Source organism: Rhinolophus hipposideros (genome assembly GCF_964194185.1).
Source record: "Rhinolophus hipposideros genome assembly, chromosome: 9".
In the NCBI taxonomy this organism is placed as follows: Eukaryota; Metazoa; Chordata; class Mammalia; order Chiroptera; family Rhinolophidae; genus Rhinolophus; species Rhinolophus hipposideros.
In genome coordinates this window covers 17,291,621-17,316,745 of record NC_138055.1, presented here as the reverse complement: position 1 = coordinate 17,316,745, position 25,125 = coordinate 17,291,621, and the positions used below count along the sequence as shown (strand labels likewise).

The 25,125-nt window shown below is 36.3% G+C and overlaps 1 protein-coding gene across 3 annotated transcripts in view; it reads right to left on the bottom strand.

Moving 5' to 3' along the window:
• Positions 1-3,042: 3,042 nt before the first annotated feature.
• The window catches only part of WASHC3 (WASH complex subunit 3), a 42,476-nt gene continuing 20,393 nt past the window's right edge, over positions 3,043-25,125 (bottom strand). For all 3 annotated transcript variants that reach the window (XM_081059671.1, XM_081059672.1, XM_081059673.1), the window contains 2 exons: positions 12,242-12,306; positions 3,043-3,326 (listed from right to left, as the gene is read on the bottom strand). In XM_081059671.1, the coding sequence (XP_080915797.1) occupies positions 3,242-3,326; positions 12,242-12,306 (150 nt within the window). In that variant the 3' untranslated portion in view covers positions 3,043-3,241. The remainder of the gene's footprint in view (positions 3,327-12,241; positions 12,307-25,125) is intronic.

Genomic DNA, 25,125 nt, shown 5'->3' with positions numbered 1-25,125 from the left:
AGAGTAATGCCATCAACCAATGGGCCCAGGGCTAGTGGATGGATGCTTCAGCCTCCAGTCCTTCTGGTGGACAATTCTGGGAAGCACTTGCTCATTTCTGCGGTGGTGCTGGTCGTGGAATCAAGTCCCAAGCACACACAATGGCACTCTCCATCATGTGCCTTTGTATTGTATTTTCTTCCCTCGCTCATTCTTCCTGCTGTCTCACTCCTGCTTCCTGGGATCAATTCACAAATAAACTACTTGCTCCCAAGTGTTGTCTCAAGGTCTGTTCTAGGAGGGGCTTTGGTAGGAGAATGTGCCTGGAAAGCAGATCCTTAGGATGGGTTTCTGGATCACTTATCTTATTGCTAGTATTAGCAGGATGGTGGTAATCCCTGGTGTGTATCACATGCCCTAAGAATTCCACTTGTGGTAGACTGGGATGGGAAGCAATGGGTTATCCAGTAGCTATGTCACTGTTAGGATGGTGCAAAAGTAACTGCGATTTTTGCAATTATTTTTAACCTTTTAAACCGCAATGACTTTTGCACCAACCTAATAGAATGGTTTGGGGGCAATTATGGAATTGGCTAGCATTTAATTGCCTTGGAAGCTGTGAAAAAATGAAGTGGCACATGCAGGTCAGCCAACTATCATCTTAGGGCACACCAAAAGCTGAAAGGCTACCTTGGCATTGTTTAAAGAGACCATTATCTCCTCTGTGAAAGAACAGCTGTGGTGAAATTCAGGACCGGAGTTTAATTGTAAGGGTTGGCAGAGCTGCAAAGGAGATGAAACATGCAGCCTCCCCAAATATGCTTTTCTGAAGTCAGGGCCCTGATGTCATAGGACAGGGGCCGCAATTCGGGATGAGAACATTTGGATGGGTGCGCTTGAGAAGCTTGAATCCCAGTTTTCTCTGCATCCCCCAGGGCAGCCAAAGCAGCTCTTTCTCACTCACTAGAGGGAAGCAGCCTCCCCTTACCTGCAGACCATTCAGTGTTCACCTGAAGTGGATGCCTTGTAAGCTGACTCTTACTACTTCAAGATCTAACTTATCTTCCCCATTGCTTTGAGAAGGATAACTCAGCTCAAGTTTCAGCCTAGAGAGAAAATGGAGCCCTTGATCTGGGAAGCAATAGCTTATTTACTGAAAGAATTTTAGAACTGGCTAACAAGTACTGGCAGGAATCTGAACACGTCTGGCAATAGGTCTTGTGTGTGCTGGACCAGAGGGGCAGAATGTTAAGGCTGGAGAGGGGAGAGTTTATTGACGAGAGCATTCTCTTATGACTCAAGATTCAAGGTGGCAGGGACACATGGAGCTGGTTTTTATGGGCTGCTGGGATGGCTTCTTAAAACTTCTCATGATGATGGCATATGCTAAATGACACGAAGATGCTGGAATTGCCTTGGCAAAGTGTTGAAGGTCAGTGGCTCAGAAAGGTGGGAATGTTAGAAAGGATTTCCTGTATGGAGAGAGCCAACTTACTGTTTTCCAAGGAAGGGTCCAGAGAACACACTCTTTACTAAGGCAATAAAGAATATACCAATGAGGCTGACAATGACATCTTTCAGAAAATCAGCGGTACCTGTACTCCGCAGGCCAGGATTCACAGGATACAACGCTCTTTTACTGTGGGCTCTCCTGTATTGAGATGACAGGATTCCATAATGGCAGGGGGCAGGTAGTGGTATTCAACTATCAGTGGCAAAGTAGCAGCAAGGCTGAAGTGGCAGGCAAGGTTTCAATCGATGGGCATGAGACCACAGTGTAGGGATCTGTGGTGGTGACTGCTCAAGGGAAAGTGTGTCTTTACTGGTAAAACCCCAAAAAGCAAGAGCTGGTGAGCAAAAGGTTGAGGTCAGGTGCGGCATGGAAAAGCGTTATCCTATAACTATTATCTCATGCCCATCGACTGAAAAAGAGGCCAAAGCCCTTTGATGAATGCCACTTATGCCACAATAAGTATATACAATAAATATTCACCCAGTCTTTCTCTAAAGAACCATAAGTGGCCTATCAAAGTAACTGCACAATGGAGAAAGGGGAATACTCAATCCCTTCAGATTGTTGGGTAGAGGATTAAACTGACTTGTTATCAAGTGATCTAAAATGTTTTTTTTAAATGTTACACTGTTGCTGACTTGTACTTAGGCTTATGGCTGCATCTGTACTGAACACGTGCACCCTTTTTTCTCGTCATTCTCTAAACAATACGGTATAACTATTAACATCGCATTTACATTGTATCACGCATTATAAGTAATCTAGAGATGACTTAAACTATACGGTGGGATGTGCATAGGTTATGAGCAAATGCTACGCCTTTTTACATCAGAGACTTGAGCATCCGTGCTTTTTGATGTCTGTGGGGTTCCTCGAACTGGTCTCCCGTGGATACCAAAGGTAGACTGTGTTTTAGAGATTTTCTAGACTGGGTGCAAATAATTATTCATGAAGAATTATTTGTAAGGTGAGGTGAGATCATTTTAAACCTGTGCAAATTAAATATATTTTTTCTGTTTAGGCAATAAAAGAATTGATGACAATGACGCTTGTGCAGTCTGAACTACATTGAAGCTATCTTCAATTCAATTTCTATCTGATAATAAATATAATATCTAACTTTGATCGTATATGAACTAATGGCCAAATGGTGAAAAGCTCCAGACAAGTATGCTAATAAATACTACCTAATAAATATATCTCCATGGATAGGAGTTCTATATCCACTCCACATTGTGTATGACACATAAGCTGTAAGTTTTCACAGAAAATTTCAATACAGTATTACACTCTTGCAGAAATGTAACATTTATGATAAAAATGGACATCATACTTTTCATGCTAAAATACTCACAAAATATTCACTTAGCCAAATTCACGTGTTTTTTTTGCATTGAGTCTATTTTTGATAACCTCACATTGACTTTACAGTAAATGTTCACTCCATCCCTGTAATGCTCCATCTTAGAATTTATAGCACCAATTGCACTTTCTTAGGCTATTTTGTTTTACAGTTCAGGGCCCTTTATTTTGGTAACGAGACATACTGCCAGGTTTTAAAGGCTTTATTTATTTATTTATTTGTTTGTTTGTTTATTTATTTATTTATTTCTAACACCGAGGAAGCTTGGTGGTGGATATTTGCCTATTTGACGTTTGTATGACGAAGAGTTCAAGATCAGGCTCGCTTTCTGACAGAATGTAAATGTACACCTACATATGTCTATGTACTTGCCATCAAAATTAAGCTTAGTCACTAAAAGAAGATTCGCTATCTGAACTTTCTTCTGTGTTTTTTTCACCTTCGCCATCAGGCACTGGAGCATCTGGCCTCCTGAAAGAAAAGGAAAAACATTTTGAAAGGTTTTTCCAGTTGAAAAAAAGCACAAACTGTAAATTAGGTTCATCCTAGAATATTGCTGCTAATAAATCTGCCCAGTGTGCATCCTTCACTGAGAGACTCCCACTCGCCACCACAGCGTGCCTCTCTGGCGTCTCCAGCACCATGGGGATTAAGTGCTATTCCTGTACAGGCTGTGGCCCTGTTTTCTCTTGCCAGCCCTTCCAGAGTGTGCTACTTCAGCACTTTCTGCTTCTCATTACCATGGAGATCCAACTGTAGGCAGAGATGCGATCTGGAGAGGCTGGCATGACCAGTGCTGAGGCCGTGCAGCCCCCAAGTGTACATGAGGTACAGAGAGAGGAAAGCTAGCAATGGAAAGAAAAGGAAAATGTTCATATTCAGGAAAGCGGCAGGGAGAAATTTTAAAATGGAAAGAGAGTTCAAGAATGTCTATTAAGAAACATAGGCAATGTGGAAATTTTGCGGAAGAGAAGAGTGTCTGGTCAAACAAGGTTCTTCATGTTTGTTGAGTGTTTCCACTTCTACGTTTTATCTTCAGAGAATATAAGAAGTATGAGTTGGTAAAAATAGTGTTTTGAAGAGTCCCTAGGCAAAAAAAGGAGATATGAGAATGGTTACACTCCAACTTTGCATGGAGGTGCTAGAATAAACCAAAATGAAAATTTAATGGTGTCACTAAAACAGTCACCTAGCTAGCCTCCGTCGTGTTTGTCAGTAAATCACTGAATCAGTTTGTAGCATTGTCACTCAGTCTCTAGTCACTGTTACCAAGAAAGTAAATTAAATAAGTAAAGTATACTTCGGGGAAACTAACAGGGAAAGGAAGAATAATACAGCTCCTGTGTCTCAATAATTAAAAACTACCAGACTTATTTCTCCCTCAGGCTCCTTGATTCTTATTAAAGACTTAGAACATCAACAAATAAAACTCTTCTTTGCCAGAGACAGAACTACTATTACTAAAATATGAAAATGTATGGTCTGTTTACTTTTAGTTATGAAAAATTATGGCTGAGTTTTGGCTTATATTTTTTAATATCATATCTGGCATGCTACAGAAAAGAAAAAAATGCTGGCATTGCTCCCTTGTTGTCTGTCACATATCAACCCATTTACTCTGCTGCGCAATTTTAGATTGTGCTTATGAGGAAGTCACATACACTCAATACAGTAAAACTTTAAAGCTCGCTACAGCATTTCTAGGTTTTGACTGAGGCTCCCTCTGCCTAAAATACGAACACAGGACCTCAGACTTCATTACTGTCCCTAGAAGCAAGAACTCTAGCAGTGGGCATGAAAACCAGGCACATTTATTTCCCCCAGTAACTTCTTCTTTGTTACATAGTTGATTTCTTATTGTCTTCACTTTGTCAAAAAGGAAAAATATTACCTGAGGGAATTATTTGAATACTATCATACAAAACTATGTTAGTATCTATGGAAGCACCAACAAACAAAACAATGTACACAACTTCCCTACAATACATGCTATTTAAGAAAAGGGTAAAAGCAGCCTAGGCCTAGAAGGGAGTGAAAGGATAAGATTAATTTGTATGTGGAACCACTTTTTTGATATATGTGATGCTGCATATAGCATAGTGGTTAAGAACACAAACTCGGGGCCGGCCCGGTGGCTCAGGCAGTTGGAGCTCTGTGCTCCTAACTCCGAAGGCTGCCGGTTCGATTCCCACAAGGGCCAGTAGGCTCTCAACCACAAGGTTGCCAGTTCCATTCCTCGAGTCCCACAAGGGATGGTGGGCAGTACCCCCGGCAACTAAGATTGAACACGGCACCTTGAGCTGAGCTGCCACTGAGCTCCTGGATGGCTCAGTTGGTCAGAGTGTGTCCTCTCAACCACAAGGTTGCGGGTTTCGACTCCCGCAAGGGATGGTGGCTGCGCCCCCTGCAACTAGCAACGGCAACTGGACCTGGAGCTGAGCTGCGCCCTCCACAACTAAGACTGAAAGGACAACTTAAAGCTGAATGGCACCCTCCACAACTAAGATTGAAAGGACAACAAATTGACTTGGAGGGGGGACCTGGAAGTGCACACTGTTCCCCAATAGAGTCCTGTTCCCCTTCACCAATAAAATCTAAAAAAAACACACACACAAAAAGACTGGAGCCATACTGCTTGGGTTCAAATCCCATCTTTGCTACTTACTTGCTGGGTAACTTTGGGGAAGTTATTTAACTACCACTTTGTACCCAAGTAACTGGATTCTTGTGATGATTAAAATAAAGTATGTCATTTCATAACTAGAGTGTAAGTTATATTAGAGTGCAACAGTAGTTGAGATCAGACCATTTGGCAGGAACCATAGGTGGAGGGTGGGAGAAGTTATATGAAATATAAGTTTTCACTGAAACTGCATTACTAAGTTTGGGATTCTTAAGTAGTCATTTATTTTACATTCACATTGTTGTGCAATCATCACCACCGTCTCCAGAACTCTTTTCATTTTGTAAAACTGAAACTCTATACCCATTAAACAATAACACCCCATTCCCCTTTCCCTACAGCCTTTGGCAACCACCATCTGCTTTCTGTCTCTATGAATTTGACTCTTCTAAGTGGAATCATATAAGATATGTCATTTTGTGACTCGCTTATTTCATTTATCATAGTAAAGGTCTTCAAGGTTCATCCATGTTGTAGCATATATCAGAATACCCTTTCTTTTTAAGCCTGAATAATACTCTGTTGTGTGCATATACAGAGTACATTTTGTTGAATCACTCACGGTTGGACATTTGAGTTGTTTCCACTGTTGCATTATTGTGAATACTGCTGCTATGAATGTGGGTGTACAAATATATGTTTGAGTCCCTGCTTTGACTTCTTTTGGATACATGCCCAGAAGAGGAATTGCTGGATTATATGGTAATTCTATGATTAATTTTTTTCATGAACTGCTATACTGTTTTCCATAGTGGCTACATCATTTATATTCCCACTAACAGTACACAGGGTTCCAATTTCTTCATACTTGTTAATGTTTGTCTTAACTCATTTTAAAAAATTGAAACATAATTGACATATAACATTATATTAGTTTCAGGTGTACAAAATATTTCGATATTTATATATATATTGGGAAATGATCACCACAATAAGTCTAGTTAACATCCACCTACACATTAACATCTAGCTACACATTTTTTTCTTGTTTTGAGAACTTTTAAGATCTCCTCTTTTAGCAACTTCCAAATATACAGTATTGTTAACTATAGTCACCACGCTGTACACTATATCTCTATGATTTATTTATTTTATAGCTAGAAGTTTAGCCACTGACAGACCACAAATGCTTTTTAACAACACCTTTTTTTTTTTTGCATTTTTATAAGAATTTATTTGAGCCAAACTGAGGACACATGCCAAGGAGCAAGATCTTAAATGCTCTAGAGAATAACAGTTTTGCAGCTTCCTTTATGCATTTGGAATTAAGGAGGGAATGTAGGGAAGATTACATGGAGGTGAGAAAAATCAAGGCGGGGATTGGACTACAGATAGTTAACAAGGGTATGTGTTCTCTTGAGGGTGGTTATTGCAAAGATCTGTTAACCTAGATGCACAGAAACAATGGACAGGGCTTGCTTATGGCAAAGATTAACCTGTTACTGAAGAAGTTACATGTCTGGGGCGAGACTACCCTCCATGACCTGCCCAGTTAGGAGTTTATGATCAGATCGCCCAGTCAGGTTACTTTGTATAGAACTCCGTTTTTATCCACAGTTCCCCCGTTTGGCCATAAATCAATCCAAAGGATGCACTGATGAGCAAACTTTTGGTTGGATAGGGTAATACTACTTTTTTTTTTTTTTTTTAATGTGTATAAGAGCTTATTTGAGCCAAACTGACAGCATATACCAGGGAGCAAAATCTCAAATGCTCTAGTAACACTGTCTTTTTAATTTTTATCATCTCTCTCACTCTTGTGATCAAGGTCTCTAACACTGGACCAACCACAATTTTTTGACATTGTTTTCTCCTGTCTTATACTTTGTTGCCAGTCTGCCAGCCAGTGGTTAAAGACTGGCAATTAAACTGAATGGGAACCCAGCTCAACAAGAAATAAACAAATGGAACGAACTTACTTTTGGAAATGTCCCGTTGGGGAATTGAGGCCTCTTCTATCCTCAGTCAGCCCAAACCCAACCTTTAATCCATTAATGCTGTTGTGTACCAAGAGGTAGGCAAAGATCACTGGCCAAAAAGGAATTCCCTTAGAGGGCAAAAAATCTGTCGGACATGACTGGAATATAATTAACAGAAAATCTTGCTTTCCAGTATCCTTTTGTTTAACACTAATAAATCCCCTCTGTCTCAGTGATAAGTAGGCTGAGGTGGTTACTTTTGTTTCTGGCAACCATAAGATAGGTCTTTCCACAGTCTGGGAGAAGAGTATAAATCTTTTGAATAGATATCTTTAGGACAAATGCCAACTGAGCTGGTTCTATTCGAAGCCTGCAGAGTAACTTGAATTCAATTACATCCTTTCTTCAGCCAAATCAATATGCTGCAAACTGTACCCTTTTACTTATATGGAGTATGACCAGTTGAATTTCATTCAGAAGTCTGTTCTTTACTGCAATGTTTAAAATACAGATTTTCCAGTTTGAGAAAACAGAATACTCTGTGTATGGTAAATATCTCTTTGTTGAAAACACAAATGTGTCTTGGTGTGGAATTAACCACTGGTCATCGCAGAACATGAAAGCATTCACGAGACTCTACAAGAGGAAAAAGATTTACTGAAAGTCAGGCAGAGAGAGAGAGTTCTGTTTGGAACTGGCAAAACAAGTTTTGCCTGGGTAGTCTGATAGAGAGGCCGAAACAGAGGGGTAAGAGAAATACTGGCAGAAGAAGTTTGCCAGGGCAGAGTCTGAAGGAGACAGCTGTGCAGGATTTTTGTTTAGCTCGAGTTTCACATTTTTCTAAGCAGGATATAGGGTGCTTGTCAGCCTGCAGGGGGGCTGCCATTACAATTGTCTGTCCTGTTCCCATCTATGATGGATGTCAGCTTGTAGGGGGTTGCTATTGAGATTGGGAAACGTTCCGTTCCCACCTATGATGGATGTAAGGTGCTTGTCAGCTTTCAGATGCAGTGCTAGCCAGGGATTCAGAGATAAGTGGTTAATGTTTAAGCTCCTTCCTACCAGCTCACAAGCCCGTTCCTGTTAACTCTTTACCTGTCTCATCACAATGGTATACAGGTAACAACTACAGGATTATAAACAACTTGTGATCCAAAAGCCTGGTAAGTTGTTTAGAACTTGCTACATCTTCCTCCATTACATAACATTTATAAATCACATCTAACACTTACTGCTTATCCAGAACTGTGCTAAGTGCTTACATTTTTATCTTATTTAGTCCGATCAACTCTATGAATTCTTCCATTTCCCATTATACTGATGAGGAAACTGATGCACAGAGAGATTAGGTAATTAGTCCAGGGTCAGATAGCTAGAAAGTACCAGGGCAGAACCTGAAACCCAGCAAGCTGACCATTACTAAAGTCTGCCTTAGCCTGAGGCTTTAACCATCACGAATTTCATCTCTAGCTGATGGGCAGGCCCACGGGTTAATCTCTGTATCCTAGAGTAGTAAAAATACTAATTACTGCATAATAACAGTAAATAACCTTAATTCTGGGACATAAATGTAAGCCTAGAACAGGATATGAGAGAAATGCTTTTTTTTTCTTTGTTTTCCCCTGGTAAAAAATCCAGGCATTGATCAGAAGACTTTACAAGGCACGGTTTACCTGTTTTATATTTCTGAATACAAAACTAAAACAAATTAACCTTAAAATATTCCATTTTCTTTCCCATTAAACTCTTTTGAGTATGAGGTGACAAAAGTACTCTTTCACATATCTTTTTCTTTCAGTGGCATTGGAAACTAATATTTACAATAAACAGGACTAATTCTTGGTTATATAAGAACTATTATTATTTTCAAAAATGTGGATTTTTAAAAATAATTAATCCCTTAGAAGCAGCACACAAATACTATTTATTTGGTAATTATTAGGCATTTTCTTAAGTTTTACAGAATTTCTAAAATTTGATAATAGTAAGTTTTCTTAGGAAAAGAGCCAGGCTCTCTTCTCCTTTATCATGTAAACTTAGTTTACAATTATGTGCACTTAGCTTCCGAAATTTTATATACAATCAGATAACAATGTATTTTCTGATCAGTAGTTATTCTGTATCAACCTCAGCTTTGCTTTTTGCTCAGTTCAGGCAAATCTAGACTATTTCTTCTATCAGTTATATGAGTCTGTTTTACTATCTAAGGCTAATAAAAAAAAGTGTATGTTTATACTTTAAAAGAAAAAAGAAAACAGAACAATCTTTACTGAAAGTTCTTGGCTGAGGCTTACTATGTACCTAAGATTCTAAATGAAAGCACACTCTTCACTTGGGTGGCACATTTTCTTTCTCTTTCATCAGCTCAGATTTTTCTCCCAAAGTGAGGCTCTTTAACTTTTCTGTAAACATGATTATCGGAGTGCCAGAATTCCTCATTAACAAGGCAGTTGATTCCTCCATTTATCATATCTGGCTAAATGCAATTGGAGCTGGTTTGCTAGCAGTGGTGGTGATAGGTTCTAGTGAGTCACCCCCATTCCAACCAGTGCCCCTTGTGACCAATGGCCTGTACTTATGAGGTAATGGGGCAGAATTCCGGCTCCAGGCTGTGGTTGAGGAGTAGCTTTTCTGTAAGACAATGTTTGAGCTGTTACTGGAATTCTACCCTAAAACTTGGCACCATCTTGCAACTGAATGTTTCTCAACATTTACAGACAATGACATACCCTCAAACTTGCTAAGTGGAATACATCAAGGAATTATTAGGGGTACCAGGGGTGCGCCCCTTGGTAGCCATCCATTCACTTCTTAGGGTGGTGATACCCAAATGGACTCTTGAAATGAGAAATCAGCCAGAGCAATAAGATGGAGGAAGAGGAGCTCCATGGAGAAGAGAGAAAACACTCAAAGACACCAAAAGGGAATAAGAAAATGACACATACGGAGAATGGCCAGTAGTTTGTTACAGCTACATAAGATAGGCAAGAAATGAAGCTAGAGAAAGAATCTGGGTCTCGATGATAAAAGTATTTATATGCAATTCTAATATATTAAATTATATGTTGAAGGCAGTAGAGAGTCACAGAAAGATTTGAATGAAGAATGAAGTATTGAACAGATATACTCAGGCTTTAGTAACAGATTAAAAGAGAATAGGAAAACCAGTCAGGAACTATTATAATAATTCAGGTGAGAAATGATGAGAGGTTGAACTAAACAGCAATGGACATGGAAGCATGTGATGTGATCAGATGTGAGGGATATTAAAAATGCTAGTGTGGGTAGCTGGTTATGTAAAGGATTATGAAGTAGCGTTAGTCTGAACAGTGGATGAAATGAAGCCACAGGGGTAAAGGGATTGGATAGTTAACGTATATTGATGCTTATTGGGATGCTAGTTTTCCATTTATTGTATTTTTCTCTAGAGAGAAAACTCATCATTTCAAAGGTCACTTTAGCTCTTATAGCAGGTCTACTGTGTATTTCCAGAAGCAAAAAAAAAAGGTCATGGTCAATGTTAAGTATATTTACAACATATATTACAGTGAGTAACAAATGGATTGGACCCATATGTTCAATCACATCAAAATGTATGTCACAATCCATCTGCTTTTAAACTGTGTGTGTGTGTGTGTGTGTGTGTGTGTGTGTGTGTCAGAAACAATTTCCAGAACAAATGTCAAATATCCTGAAGATGCTTTAGTTCAAATTACCAATCCATGCAATTGAACTGTTTGCTACTTGGACATTATTAAATGTTAGATACATGTTGAAAATCTGTTCTTAAAAACTTTTTAAAAATTCCCAAATTTCATACTTTCGATGATAAAATATGAAAAAGGGACTGTTTTATGGTATTTCACCTCCAAAATGAACACATTTTGTTGAAGGGCTGAGAGCCAAGAAAAATTCCAAAGTAGTATACTGCTAGTACAACATGAATGCCTGAATAACATAGCTAAATACATTGGGGTGAACTAAACTCCCCAAACTGGAAAGACTGTTTATAAGTATCTAGATACTTACAAAACAGTCTAGTTCTGAATAATACATTAAGATATATTTTATCCAGGATGAGCTATGTAGCCAGGTTTGCTTGGATGGAATAAATTATTGTCAAATTTCTGAGCCACAAATTGTCAGCATTTCTCAACAAATATTTAATAAAACTCACACAATCCAGTATCTAGTTTCATAATAACAATTAATGTGGACCTAGAGTGACTTTATCCTATTTATTTCTCAATCTGGCTCAACTTAGATTATGGTAGAGTAAATTTCCTATACAGTAAGGTCTTAAATGAAAATCTGGTAGATAATTGAGAGAGAGAGAAACGAAGAAGGAGAAAAAAAAGAAAAGGAAGAAGAAGAAGGGAGAAGAGAAAAGAAAAAAGAAAAGAAAAGGAAGGAAGGAGGGAAGGAAGGAAAGAAGGAAGGAAGAAAAGAGAGACAAAAGCATGCAGCATGGAAAAAAAAATACTTCTTATGGACCCTACTGCTATGTAACAAAACTGTCGTTAAATTCCATCTCTTCTGGATATCTAGATTCACCACTGATCTATTGTAAATGCTCTTATATGTGCAAAGGCTGGTTTTAGTAGCATAGGGTAGATTTTTCATTTTTGTAACATAGCAGAGACACTATTTATGAAGGTGGTCTCCTCAATTATAAAACACTGTATAGGAAAAAGTAGAGAGAGTTTGAAATATTTTTATTATAACTCAGTGTTACAAATTCAGTGTCTTGGTAATGATATCATTATATTAGAACAATTACTTACTCAAGAAGATCTGGGTCTAGTCCTTCCGATACCATTTTGTTTCTTATTGCCATAACTGGAACACCCTAAGCAAAGAACACAATATAATAATCCAATCATTAAAAATGCCTCCATCATAAACACAGAAAAATAGACCAATGGAACAGTCTTGCAAGCCCAGAAATAAACCCAGCATATATGGTCACCTAATATTTAACAAGGGAGCCAAGAACACTCAACAGAGAAAAGATGGTTTTATCAATAAAAGGTGCTGGGAAAATTGGATATTCACATGAAAAAGAATGAAATTGTATGCTTGTCTTTCACCACTTACAAAAATTCACTCGAAGTGAATTTAAGACTGAAATCACGAAACTCCTAAAAGAAATCATAGGAAAAAAGCTCCTTGACATGGATCTTGATAATGATTTTTATGGAAGTCACACCTGAAGCGTAAGCAACAAAATAAAAAACAAGTAGGACTTCATTAAACTAAAAAGCTTCTGTACAGCAAAAAAAAAATCATCAAGAAAATAAAAAGACAACCAACACGATGGAAACAAAAAATCTGCAAACCATATATCTGATTAAGAAGTTAATATCCACAATATATAAAGAATTCATACAAGTCAATAGCAAAGAAACAAATAATCCAATTTAAAAATAGGCAAACGGCCTGAATAGATATTTTCCCAAAGAAGATATATGAATGGCCAGCAGTTACATGAAAAGATGCTCAACATCCCTAGTCATTAGAGAAATACAAATTAACACCACAATGAGGTTATCACCTCACGCCTTTTAGAACGGCCATCATCAAAGATAAGTGATAACAAATACTGGAGTGGATGTGGACGAAAGGGACTTCTCGAGCACTATTGGTGAAACTGTAAATTGGTGCGGCCACTATGGAAAACAGTACAGAGGTTGAGCAAAAAATTAAAAATAGAACTACCATATGATCCATCGCTCCTACTTCTGGGAAAGGAAACAAAAACACTAACTTGAGAAGATATCTACACCCCATGTTCATAGCATTATTTATAATTAGCTAAGACATGGAAACAACCTAAGTGCTCCTTGATAGATAAATAGATAAAAAAGGTGTGAGACATATGTCTATATAGCTATATCTATATAGATACCTATATCTATATACTCGTAGATACATTATTCAGCCAGAAAACATGAGAAAACCCTACCATTAGGGACAATGGATAGACCTTGAAGGAATTATGCTAAGTGAAATAAGTCAGACAAAGACAAATACTGTATGATGTCACTTATATGTGGACTCTAAAACAAAACAAAACAAAACAAAACAAACTCATATAAAAAGAGATCAGATATGTGGTTATCAGAGGTAGGAATAGGTGGGGGAGGGGGAATAGGAGGAACGTGGTCAAAAGGTACAAACTTCCAGTTCTGAGTAAGACACGTCAGTCCTGGGATGTCATGTACATGATGACAATAGTTAACACTGCTGTATGAGACGCAGGAAAGTTGTTAGGAGAGTAGATCCTAAGCATTCTCACCACAAGGAAAATTTTTTTTCTTTTTATTGCATCTCTATGAGCTGATAGATGTTAACTAAACCTATTGTGGTAATCATTTCACAATATATGTAAATCAAACCATCACACTGCGCATCTTAAACTTATGCAGTGATATATGTCAATTATTTCTTAATAAAACTGGAAAAAATAAAGAAATAGAAGCTAAAACAATGCTTCCTTTATATGTCTCCACGTACCGCTTAAAACTGGCGGCTCATTTTAAATGGCTCATTTAAAATAACTCTTATTTTGCTTTTATATTAGAATGTGCATAGCACTTGAATAATCTAAAACAGTAAACATTTTAACTGACTTAATGGATCAGTGTTATCCAATACCATATAAGCCCAAATTAAATATTTGAGCTTTTCCATTCGTAATTCTGCTGTATAGAAGCCATGTATTATATTCCCTCTCTTCTTATATCACCAAAAGAAACAAAACATTGATAATTCAAATGATGAAAGCCTTGGATGGACCAGTACAATGAATACTTAATAGCATGAATAAATTTCTTTTCAAATAAAGGTATCAGAGCTTTCTACTCTTAAGTATAGCTATGTTAATGCTCTTTTCATAAGCAATGTCCTTCCATTTGGACACATTATGCACAAAGGTCAAATACAATTAAAGAACTCTCCTGGGACTGTATTCTACATCTTCCCCACACCAATACCAACACTAAGCAATGACAATTCTAGAAGTGTATACATTGCAAAAACATTGAGAATATGTGAATTTCAAAGTTCAGGATAAGAACATCCAAAAAGTAAGAAAAGGCAATGTCAGAAAAAAATACAATTTTACTTGAAAAGGGAATTGATTTGATGAATAAATAAATAAACAATTATTGAAAGCTCACTTATAAAGCTCTAAGGAGAGAAGATGCAATCAAGTCTCTTTGTCAACTCCTCTTCACATCTTCCCAAAAGATGAGGATATATTAACCTGATGTGTTAAATTTGAGGACTTTGATTATATCACCTTCAAAAGTAAATGGGGTCACTGTGCTTTAAAAGGCTGAACGTGTGGCTGGGACTCTCCTTCATATCTCTTCATCCCATGAGGTAGGTAGGAGGCATAGGCCGAGCCAGGGCCCACATGGGAGAAAACTCAGTCACCTCTCTATTGCTGTTGTGTACTCTTTCCTTTGGTCTTCCCATGTTACTAGCCAATTGTGACATTTAGTTTTGAACTTTACAAGTGAGCTTTCAATAAATGTTTATTTATCCATCAAATCAGTTCCCTTTTCAAGTAAATTTCTATTTATTTCTGAGTAAATACAGAAAGAGGCCCCGTAGGAGCTCTGAAGCTCCCGTCCAATTTCTCATAGCTCTACCCTGAAGTTTCTGGGCACCCATCCAGCCAAGGTTCCCTGCTTTCTTTTGCAGTTGTCCCTTGAGGTCTCAGGGATCTTACAGTTTTTTGGTCTCAGGGATCTTACAGGGTGGTTAGGAGCATATGTGGTTAGTAGTAGAATTCTGGTATCACAATCCTACACCTCCGTGTTCACATCACTATGGCAGCACAGTGCTTTATGCTGAGAAAATAAAAATATAATCAGCCGCTGCCCTCCGGGAGTACAGTCTAATAGATGTGTTAAACATATGACCACAATACAAGCATGAAATTGATAACAGAGCCCTGTATAATGGGCAATGTTAGAACCAAGGAAAGGCAGGCAGAGTTGATGACCAGCAAAGGATTCGCTGAGGTGAGTCTTGAAGATGGGATAGGAGTTTATTTAAAATGAAAAACACGGATACATAGAAGTATACACAAATCTTTAATCTATCATATGTAGGCTTGTCTCAAACATATTTTTTAGGAACAAATGCATACTTGTGCAGATATTTGACCTCCTTCAAAATGCTGATTTTATTTTACATTTTACCCAATAAAATCTGTGTTTAAGTCCAGGCAAGCACATGCTAAAAATAAGAGTAAAGTGGATTATAAATTCAACATGAAAGTCTTCAAAGTTAATGACCATGTTACCTCTCATTGTTATGGATCTTGCCAAATTAAGTTCAGATCATGATTAACTATAATCCTCATTTTTAAAACCAGAAAATATATTAAATTTTTAATTCTTATTTACTTTTTAAAAGATGTCCAGCAAAAATGCCTTCTTTAACCATAATCTTTTATTTTTGCAATGGAGAAGGAAAAAGTCCAAGTTCCCTACAGCTTGCTAGGTTAAAGGAGGTTGGGAAAGCAAAGCCTTCTTTCACATTTGCAGGTTACCAGGAAGACTCTCCCTCCTGAGAGGTAGCAAAGGCAAGGCTGTCATTTACAGGCCCATTCATACATTTATCTTCATAACTGTTCTGTTTTATTTTTAAAATTAGTAAAATTTAATCTATTAAAACTCGGGTAATAATGGATACATAAATGCATCTTAAATATTAGATGGATGAAAATAAATAGCACCATCACAAAATTTTCTTCAAAACCATACTGCTGAACGTAATACTTGTTCCATAGGGCAATTTTTAAGGTATTCTGAAAAATGAAATACGATAGGTTTGGAAGACAAAGACAGTAGAAGGTAAAACTCTGGGCGTTTTGTTAGCTTATGAAATTTAAGGATAAATGAAAGACAAAATAAAAAAGCAGTTAGTTGCTAAGGGGCAATGGAATGCTAACAGACTCTTACATTTGGGATAAAGTAAGCATGAGATTAAAACTTGAACCACTTTTAAAATATACTACCTGGAACTAAGACTTGAGAGAAATATTTTTAAATAAAATGTACTTAATGATCACATAATAATAAATTTCATTTGATGGAAGAGAAAGTTGACTACTTGAACAACCAAGTTGGGAATTGTACTTGATAATTAAATGCCATTCAACTATTTAGTATAAACAGGGAAATTAGAAGTTTGAACCATTTCATTAAAAAATACTGAAGTGCTAAGGAGAAATGGGAAAAAGTGCAGAGTTAATGTCATACTTCTTTAAAAAGACCTCTCAGTTTCTATTAACTATGGTTTGATGGTATAAGGTCTTTCTACAAACTTGACTATGTAACTTATTTATTACACTTTAGCATAATCCACAGGATATCACTGGAAAGGTTAAACAAACAAGTTACAAAACCGAGAAAACAGAAGGGAAAAGAAATGAGACTGAAAAAAAAAAACACATTTCCTAAAATATAGCAAGGAAAGTGTGTGTAGGGTGGGAGTGAGGGGAGGTGGTAAAAAGGAAGGGAGGAATAGGAACAGGGAAGTTGGTGGAATTAAATAAGCTCCCTATTTTAACATTAGTTTCATGGGCTTGGTTATAGTATAAGAATAATAGAAGTCTGAACTCTATAAGCTCCCTATTCTACTCTTAGTTTCTCGAAGCTGATTCCAGCAAAAGAATATTACCAAAATTTAGTGAGTTTTTAGTAATTTCTGTATCTGGATATAGATAAAGGAAGATACATATAACTGATATCTTTCCCTATTAGAGACTTTACTATTATCATCACCTTAATAAAAATCTCATAAAGCATGATACAAAAATAATTTGGCTTTTGTTACAAAGGATGCATTCCAAAGGGATTTGCTGATATATTTCTAGTGATGTTGCTTAGAAAATTGGTTGTTTTGTTATATTCATTCTTAGAGGTTAAGGAAAAGCCTGGTTTATTAAATATCAAAAAAGTGTCCAATTTCTAATCTCTAAGAGACAAGGCTACTGGTGGTCTTAGGAGGACAGGAGAGGCCTCAAAACTGAAGTCTACTGAACTGTGGGATTATTTTTGGCAAGTGATAATGGCAGTTTGTCCAACATAAGTAATGAAGAAGAGAGAAGTCAGCCATAAGTTTGATGTTCCAAAAAATCATGTCTATTTGCGTCACTGGAGAAAGTGTGTAAAGAAGCCACAGTAATGAAATTATGATGGCAGCACTAATAGTTAAACACTAGTTTCTTATATCACAAAAACTGTTTGGGGTTATAGGACTGCCAATATTTACATTTATGTGTTATTGTGTTAATGAAAGCCAAGCTACTACATTCCTTTATGAAACGTTGAAATTTTCCTAAAGTTTTAGATTAGGAGAAAAAAACAAACCCTCTTACTCAATCTAATAGAGATAAATTACTTTCCCTTTTTTTTAAATAACAAAAAAGTACCTTATATTTTAGAGTTTTCCCTCTCAGTTTATGAGTTTGAATCATAACAATTCAGTTATGAAAGACGGAAAATATGAAGTTTGTGAAGTTTTCTTCCTTACCTAGGTCAACAATATAAGAAAAGATCTACTGAGTTGATAAGTGGATGGTACTTGTTTTATTTGAAGGGAGAGGGAATGAGTAGGATTGAAAAGATGCTATGGGTTAGAAAAAGGCAGCCAGTCCCCCAATCAGGCTCCGTTTATTTAAATTTTAACTTAGTAAAATTGACTCAATCCTTTCTTTGCCTTCTGATTTTCAATAATGTTCTCTTTGAAATATCTATACTGCATTTTATGAAATATACTAGTAGGGTGTTATATTTAGGATAAAATTTTTAGATGAAATATACTATATAATAGATAATGAATGTTTACTAAACTAACCATAACACAAAAGCAAGTGCATGCTCCATCTTTTCCCATTCTGGAAGCTTTCTGTGAAGCTTCCAAATTAATTTAAACCTCTTAATCACTATAGAATGAAGATGGCTATCTAAAAAAAGGGAAGCTTTATTTCTAATGACTGTACGGATTTAGAAAATGACAAATTCTGATATTAACTCTGATACTGTTGCCTGCACTGGTCATTCATTTGAACCTAAGTATGTGGGCAAAGAAGCAGCTCACAAATCTTGACTGGCACAATTCCCAGTGTCCATGGACCTAACAGGAAATGATTCCCTTTCAATGTTATCTCAAGAGATCAGTTCCACAGGGAGAAAGTATTCCTCACTAACTGCGCATCAGATTGTCTTTAAAGATGAAGGAACAAACCACATGATAAAATGGACAAAAATGACACAGGCCATGACTAGGCTCCAGGAAATTGGTAAGGCAGCTACTCTTACTTTATTCATAAAATAAATACATGTTAGCAGTTCCATCTATGCCTTTTAAGCATGGGAACAAAGGTTAGCCTAAATGCCTGTCAAGAAAACCTTTAAAAATTTATTTCTAAAAGTTAGGGAATCTATTGTTATGAGACTCAAAATATACCGTGTTTCCCCGAAAATAAGACCGGGTCTTATGTTAAGGTTTGCTCCAAAAGACATAAGCATTAGGGCTTATGTTCAGGGGATGTCATCCTGAAAAATCATGCTAGGGCTTATTTTCCGGTTAGGTCTTATTTTCGGGGAAACACAGTAGCTGCATTTATTTTCCCATGTGATTGATTTCCACCCCCTGAATATTCTTGTAACATGATAAATATTAGGTATTGACCATTTCTTAGCACCTCAAATATTTGTTGACTTAGGAGTAATTTGGTGCTGTGGAAGACCCATTTTCCTTCCTTTATTATAATGCAAAAACCCCAATAATTTAAAGACTTGCTTTGATAGGCTAATTAATGCTATAACACCATTATGAATATGTCAGGTACATTACAGCTTTGCTACACCTCATTTCACTCAAACGATATTTATTGTTGAAAACATGTATTGATTAGAATTGTCTAAATCTATGTTTACTTTCTAGGAATAAAAACTTTAAAAAGAATCATTGCAAATCATTTTGGAATTTGCTACCTGAATTAAAAGAGCAACAAGTTCAGATGGTCTCTTACTCGGTTTTTGGAAACTTATTGCTATATGTACCTATTCAAGAGGATTTAAAGAAATATCTCCAAATATAGCAATAAAAGATATAAAGAATAGTCTTCTTAGTAATTAATGATAAATACAATTCTACTGATTGAAACCACAGAATGTTCACTTTTGAACTAATTTTTCAATAGTGGTAATGTGTTTGAACTGATGTATTATGAATTTCTCATTCACTGCCCATAGGCACCCATTTAAAGAGCGATGGCCAGAATTAGGCACCCCGTGTAGCTACAGAACCACAATGAAGGGTCCTGAATCTGGTACTAATGTGTCAACAGCATGTGGTCTAACCAATTAACTGAATAAAAGTCATTTGTGAACTCAGACTAGGAAAAGAATAAGCAAAGTTGGGATGTTGTATTATACCATGAAAAACTCTGGTAAGCTATACTTAGGTCCAGAGATATGTATTTTTTTTTTTCAACAGACAAAATTTTTTTTTATTTCCAAGAATATTTTTTTTAAAGTTATTAATACAGTGGACCCATAATTAATATACTTTTTTTTATTAGTCAGGTGCACAAGACAAAGTAATACTTAGACGTTTATCATTTATATCCCTCACACTGTGTGGACCCCGCCCTCCATCCACTATCCCTCTGACATCGCACAGAGCCATTACATTTCCACTGTCTCTATTCAGAGATACGTATTTTTTAAATTCAGTATTAAGATAAATACAAAAGATGTACATATCTTCTGGTAGAGGAACATATAATTTTCATTCATTATTCCCAATAAAATATTTTGAAATCAATTTTATTTCCCTTTAAATCATACAGTTAACATATTAGCATTTTCTGCAAAGTATAAAATAATCCTTACCAAAAAATTAACTTACAAATGAGGTATGTTATTGCATCTTACATTGCCGTGATCTATTCAAGGCACATTATTTTCCACACCAGGAGAGTCCACCCCATTATGAATACTTCCGGTATCTGAGATCCTTGTCCAAATAACGGCGCTAAAGTGCCTCTGTCAAGTTGATGGTCTCTAAAACCTCTGAGACACTTTTTCCCACCTCAGGTGACTCCACTTCCTTATGATAGATCATTTGGCTCTTGGGGTCTTTACTTTTTTTCCCCATTAATTAACCATAATCTTAGAGAAACAAATTTATAATTAAGGTGAGAATCATATTTCTATAAAGAGTAAATCTAAGTAAGTAGCTACTTAATTTACATCACCATTATTTCCTCCTCACCAATTTGGAAAGCCTTGATCAGAGGTACCATATTTCTGACGAAGGTAGTCAGCAGGAAAGAAAGACAGAAGGGCACTGAGAAATCAAAGTTGGGTAATTGAAAAATTATAATTGGATCTGAGTAAAAGAATTACACTACACATTTTAGGAAGTATAAAAACTGTGATTGTTAGTGTATATCTTCAAAAGCTTCCTTGTGAACATTAATAGTCACGTCACAACTTCTAACTAAGAGCGAAGAAGTTGTTTACAGAAGTTAGAATGAAAGATATGAAGTCAAAAAAGTTAAAAATATTTTTCTGCTGAATGCCTCTGTCTTTGTTAGTTCCCATTTTACATATCATTTAAAGGAAATTCCTATGAAGTTTAAACCTACCTTAAGCTTATCCTCTAAAAGTTGCCTTCCCTTGCTTGCTTGCTAATTTACATTCCTTCTTTTGTCTTTCTTTTGTAGGCAGAGACGTATAGAAGTATAATGTTATAGTGAACTTAGGGCAGATGAAGTAAATTTTATTGGCGTTTAGCAAAATAAATAAACTGAAATAAAGAATTACACGTTTTGGTTTGAAAGGACTATTTCAGATAAGCTGTCCTATACATCATCTCAATTATTTTAATTATGATACCAATAACACAAAAATATAATATAGAGAATATATTTCTGAAATATATTCTTCAAACATACTTCTCTATATTTAAGAAAAACTGATTTGACAAATTTAGCACCCTAAATGTATTTCCTTATTATTTTTAAAAGATTATTTTGCATTCTCAAATTTATGTTTCTCTTATTCCCCCTTTTAAATTATTTTTAAATTTAAATTAATTTTTAATTATCTGATATATTATTAAAAACAAAGAATGCAAGTGTACAGCAGCCAAATGTCCTCCTATAATTGTAATGGAGACCAACATCTGTATATACCAGCTTGTTGGTCTGACAGAATTCTTCAACTTTCATTGAGCATTCCAAACCCTCCTGAGTGAGGTTCAGAGTTCAAAATATATTTTTCCAGAAATCATAAGCACTATAAATAAAAATAGTTATGGTTAAATAATTAGTTCCTGGACACAAATTATTCACAAATCAACACTTTTGTGGTAATTGAATGCCACCCGAGGATAATTATAATGAAAAATGTCGTATCGGTATTAAAATATTGCGAGCTGTATGATTATGGCAACAGTAATTATTAGTGAAGACTACATAAGGCATAGATAAGAATCAAGGCAGGTGCATAGAATATTACCAAATGGATACTGACAACCATGTAAGTTGGTAGTACGTGTCCCACTACATGTTTTTCTTTCAGTGTTCTAACTTCATACATCAGGAAAAGTATGAAATTGAAAACCTGAACTTAGCAATATCACTGTTTACTGCTCTCCAACAAACATATATAAGAAAAATAAAATAGCAAAGAATAAACACAAGGGCAAATACACCATTTAAAAGCAATACTTCTCAACATTAAATACGTATGTAGTATGACTGGTTCTGAACTCTAACTTTGAAGGCAACTTGGGGAAGGGTTCAAAGGGCAGCCAGAATATTGACAAATCACCATCTGTCAAACTTGCACAGTAATTCCTCACACGTGGTTTCCTTAGAAGCTAGTTCACTGACTTTAGCAGAGAATAAGGAATTTTGGTAGTTCTTTGCCAAAAGTACAACAAAAAGTTACCTGTTTCTAGGTTCTCCAGATACTCAGGCCATGGCAAAGCATAGTAACACCCCAGGGGCTCCCAATAGGTGGCTGTCAGTTTTCTGCCTTAGGGGAAACCGCTATCCAATCCTTCTAGCATTTGATATAAGATAGAATGCAGAGGAAGGAAAAGAATAGTGGTCACTTGAGTTCCATTTATCCCAATTCAAAGTTACTACTCATACAGTCTACCATTCTGCTAACCTTTGCTTCTTTCTTTTAGTTGTGGTCAAATGGATCTGGCTGGCCACTTAGTTGATGGGAAGAATAATGTATTTCCCTTTTCAATTTTCAAAGTTGGCTAAATTATGCAATTAATTAAACAGACAAATATTTATTTGCACCTTACCTACATTCATGTGTGTGAGAAATCAATCACTGTACAGTGTGAGGCAAAAACAGCACAAAAAGTTTTCCCCCTTCAACTTTTATGTGCTCAAAAAATACTGACCTTGATATTGATTAGTAAATCATAGGTATTAGAAAGGAAACAAAACACATACTAATATTATAATACCTACAGAGTTAAAAAAAAATGAGAAAAGAAATAATGGTTGTTAAACTAAATCCATAGCAGGGTTTTCCACAGCTATGGCCATATATGAACCACTTTTGACTACACTGTCAGTCAGTGACAAGGAACTTACCCTAGAGCTCTCTAGACCATGGAAAGTCACACTGGGGTCATGTCCCCCAAAAGATTTTTAAACCCTTTAATTACTCTTACAAAAACTACACCTTATCTAAAGAGCACTCTACTTCATGCTTAATTAGTTTTGCAAGGTCCAAGGTACATAACTTCTTGATCAACATCTTTAATAATCAGTTGGAGACTCTTCATCCTTAGGTAATGGAAGTCCCATTTGCCCAGGCCAACATCCACTACTGGCAACAGATGCATCAGAACCACCAGAACCAAGGAGATTATTCAATTCACATTTTAAGCCAGCCAAAGAAAATAGAGCTTTAAAAAAGCCTAAGTGTCTGAAGAGACTGTTTTGGCAAATCTGGTTTCAAAAAACACAAGTCATTAGCTTCTTAATGTGGAAGTAGGACTTTCCCAATGCACAATTTATTACTGGCAAAGGATTCACCAAGCTCTGCCAGTAAAAGGGGGAGAATTGTTGGAAAAGTGATCTATGTACACAATTCCAGTTAAGTTATAAAAGCAATATGTAATTTAGTAAAGGCTTGTGCTGCACTATTATGACAACAAACATTAAATCAGAATCAATTATCTGTCACATTTGGAACACAACAGTATTACTCACTGAAAAATCTTGTGTAAAACTTGCTTAAAAAGGAAAAGAAAATCAGAAAATGCCAGCAGGTGTTCCAGGAACATTCGTTAATAATGAGATCCAAATCTGGGGATCAATTAAATAAATCATAAATCTAGAGAGAACCTCAGGTCTCATTTTTGGTACGAGGAAACTGAGGCCTTAAGAGGCAACATGACCTGAACATGGTCACACAGGATGACAAAGCTAAGAAACTGTATCATGTTGCATCCCAGAAGTACAGAGTAAAGATCTGGGTGTATTCTTAGGCATTCAAATGTCTCACATAAACAACTTTCTGGAACTGTAATCATTCTTATATCTCACAGAGGGTAGTAACCCAGGTGTGACAGAAAAAGGTATAGAGACCAAAAAATGAGGTACTGCTTATTTCTCTGTGAACTGGTACTTGTGACATTTGCAAAATTCTGCTGGATTATGTTCAAATGAGTTTATATTAACTGAGCAGTTTTAACTACCTAGGCTCTAAAATAGATTGGCAGGTATGTGACAAGTGAGGCAAAGCAAAATAATAGTAGTACATTCCAGGAGATAACCAGGATCCAGGAGAAGGAAGATTTTGTGGCAGCTTAAGAAAGCCAAAAATACTGTAGTTCATTGATAATTAGCAGGCCTGAAAATTGTTAAATATCTGTATTTGTAATTTGCCGGACTTCCTATGTCTTCCTGTCTAAAGTGCGTGATCACTACATGGGTTGTCAAGCAAATTCAAGGTTTTATACCAGCAAAGAAGCTAAAGTAGCTTGAAAAACATTTGTCTATTCTCTGTTTTGTCAGAGAGAATGAAATGGTTCTAAACAATAATTCAGAAAGGAAGAAAGTGAAGAGAGTACCAGAGGGTTGAGGGCCTAGTAAGAATTAAGATGCTGAGTGGAAGAATATTACACTTTGGAAAAAGATAAACTCAGCCTAAGTGGAATTACAGGTATAAGACTCTGTTGGGGAGCAACAACTCATTTTTAAATGATAAAAATATAAAGGCAATTAAAAATGAAAGAAATCTTGTTATGGTCCTTAGGAGGTGAGAGGATGTCTGGAACTGTCAGTTCCCTTTTGAGGGTACAGGAATATTATTTTTAGAATCTTAGGAATACATTTTTATAATATTTTTATAAATATAGTGATTTTTTTTCCAGAAAGACAGGTTTTTTGTAGACTATGCTATGCTATCTTCTCTTTTGTTAATCCAAACAATTCTCTGTACAGAATATAAGCTTCTAAAATTCAGCTTTAATAACATGTAGTAATGTGTACAACGGGTGATAAACTACTCAAGACCATACCAATAGACAAAGTGCAACTCATTTGATGAATTATGCTGATAATTAGTCTTTCTCTATATTAATACCTAAAACT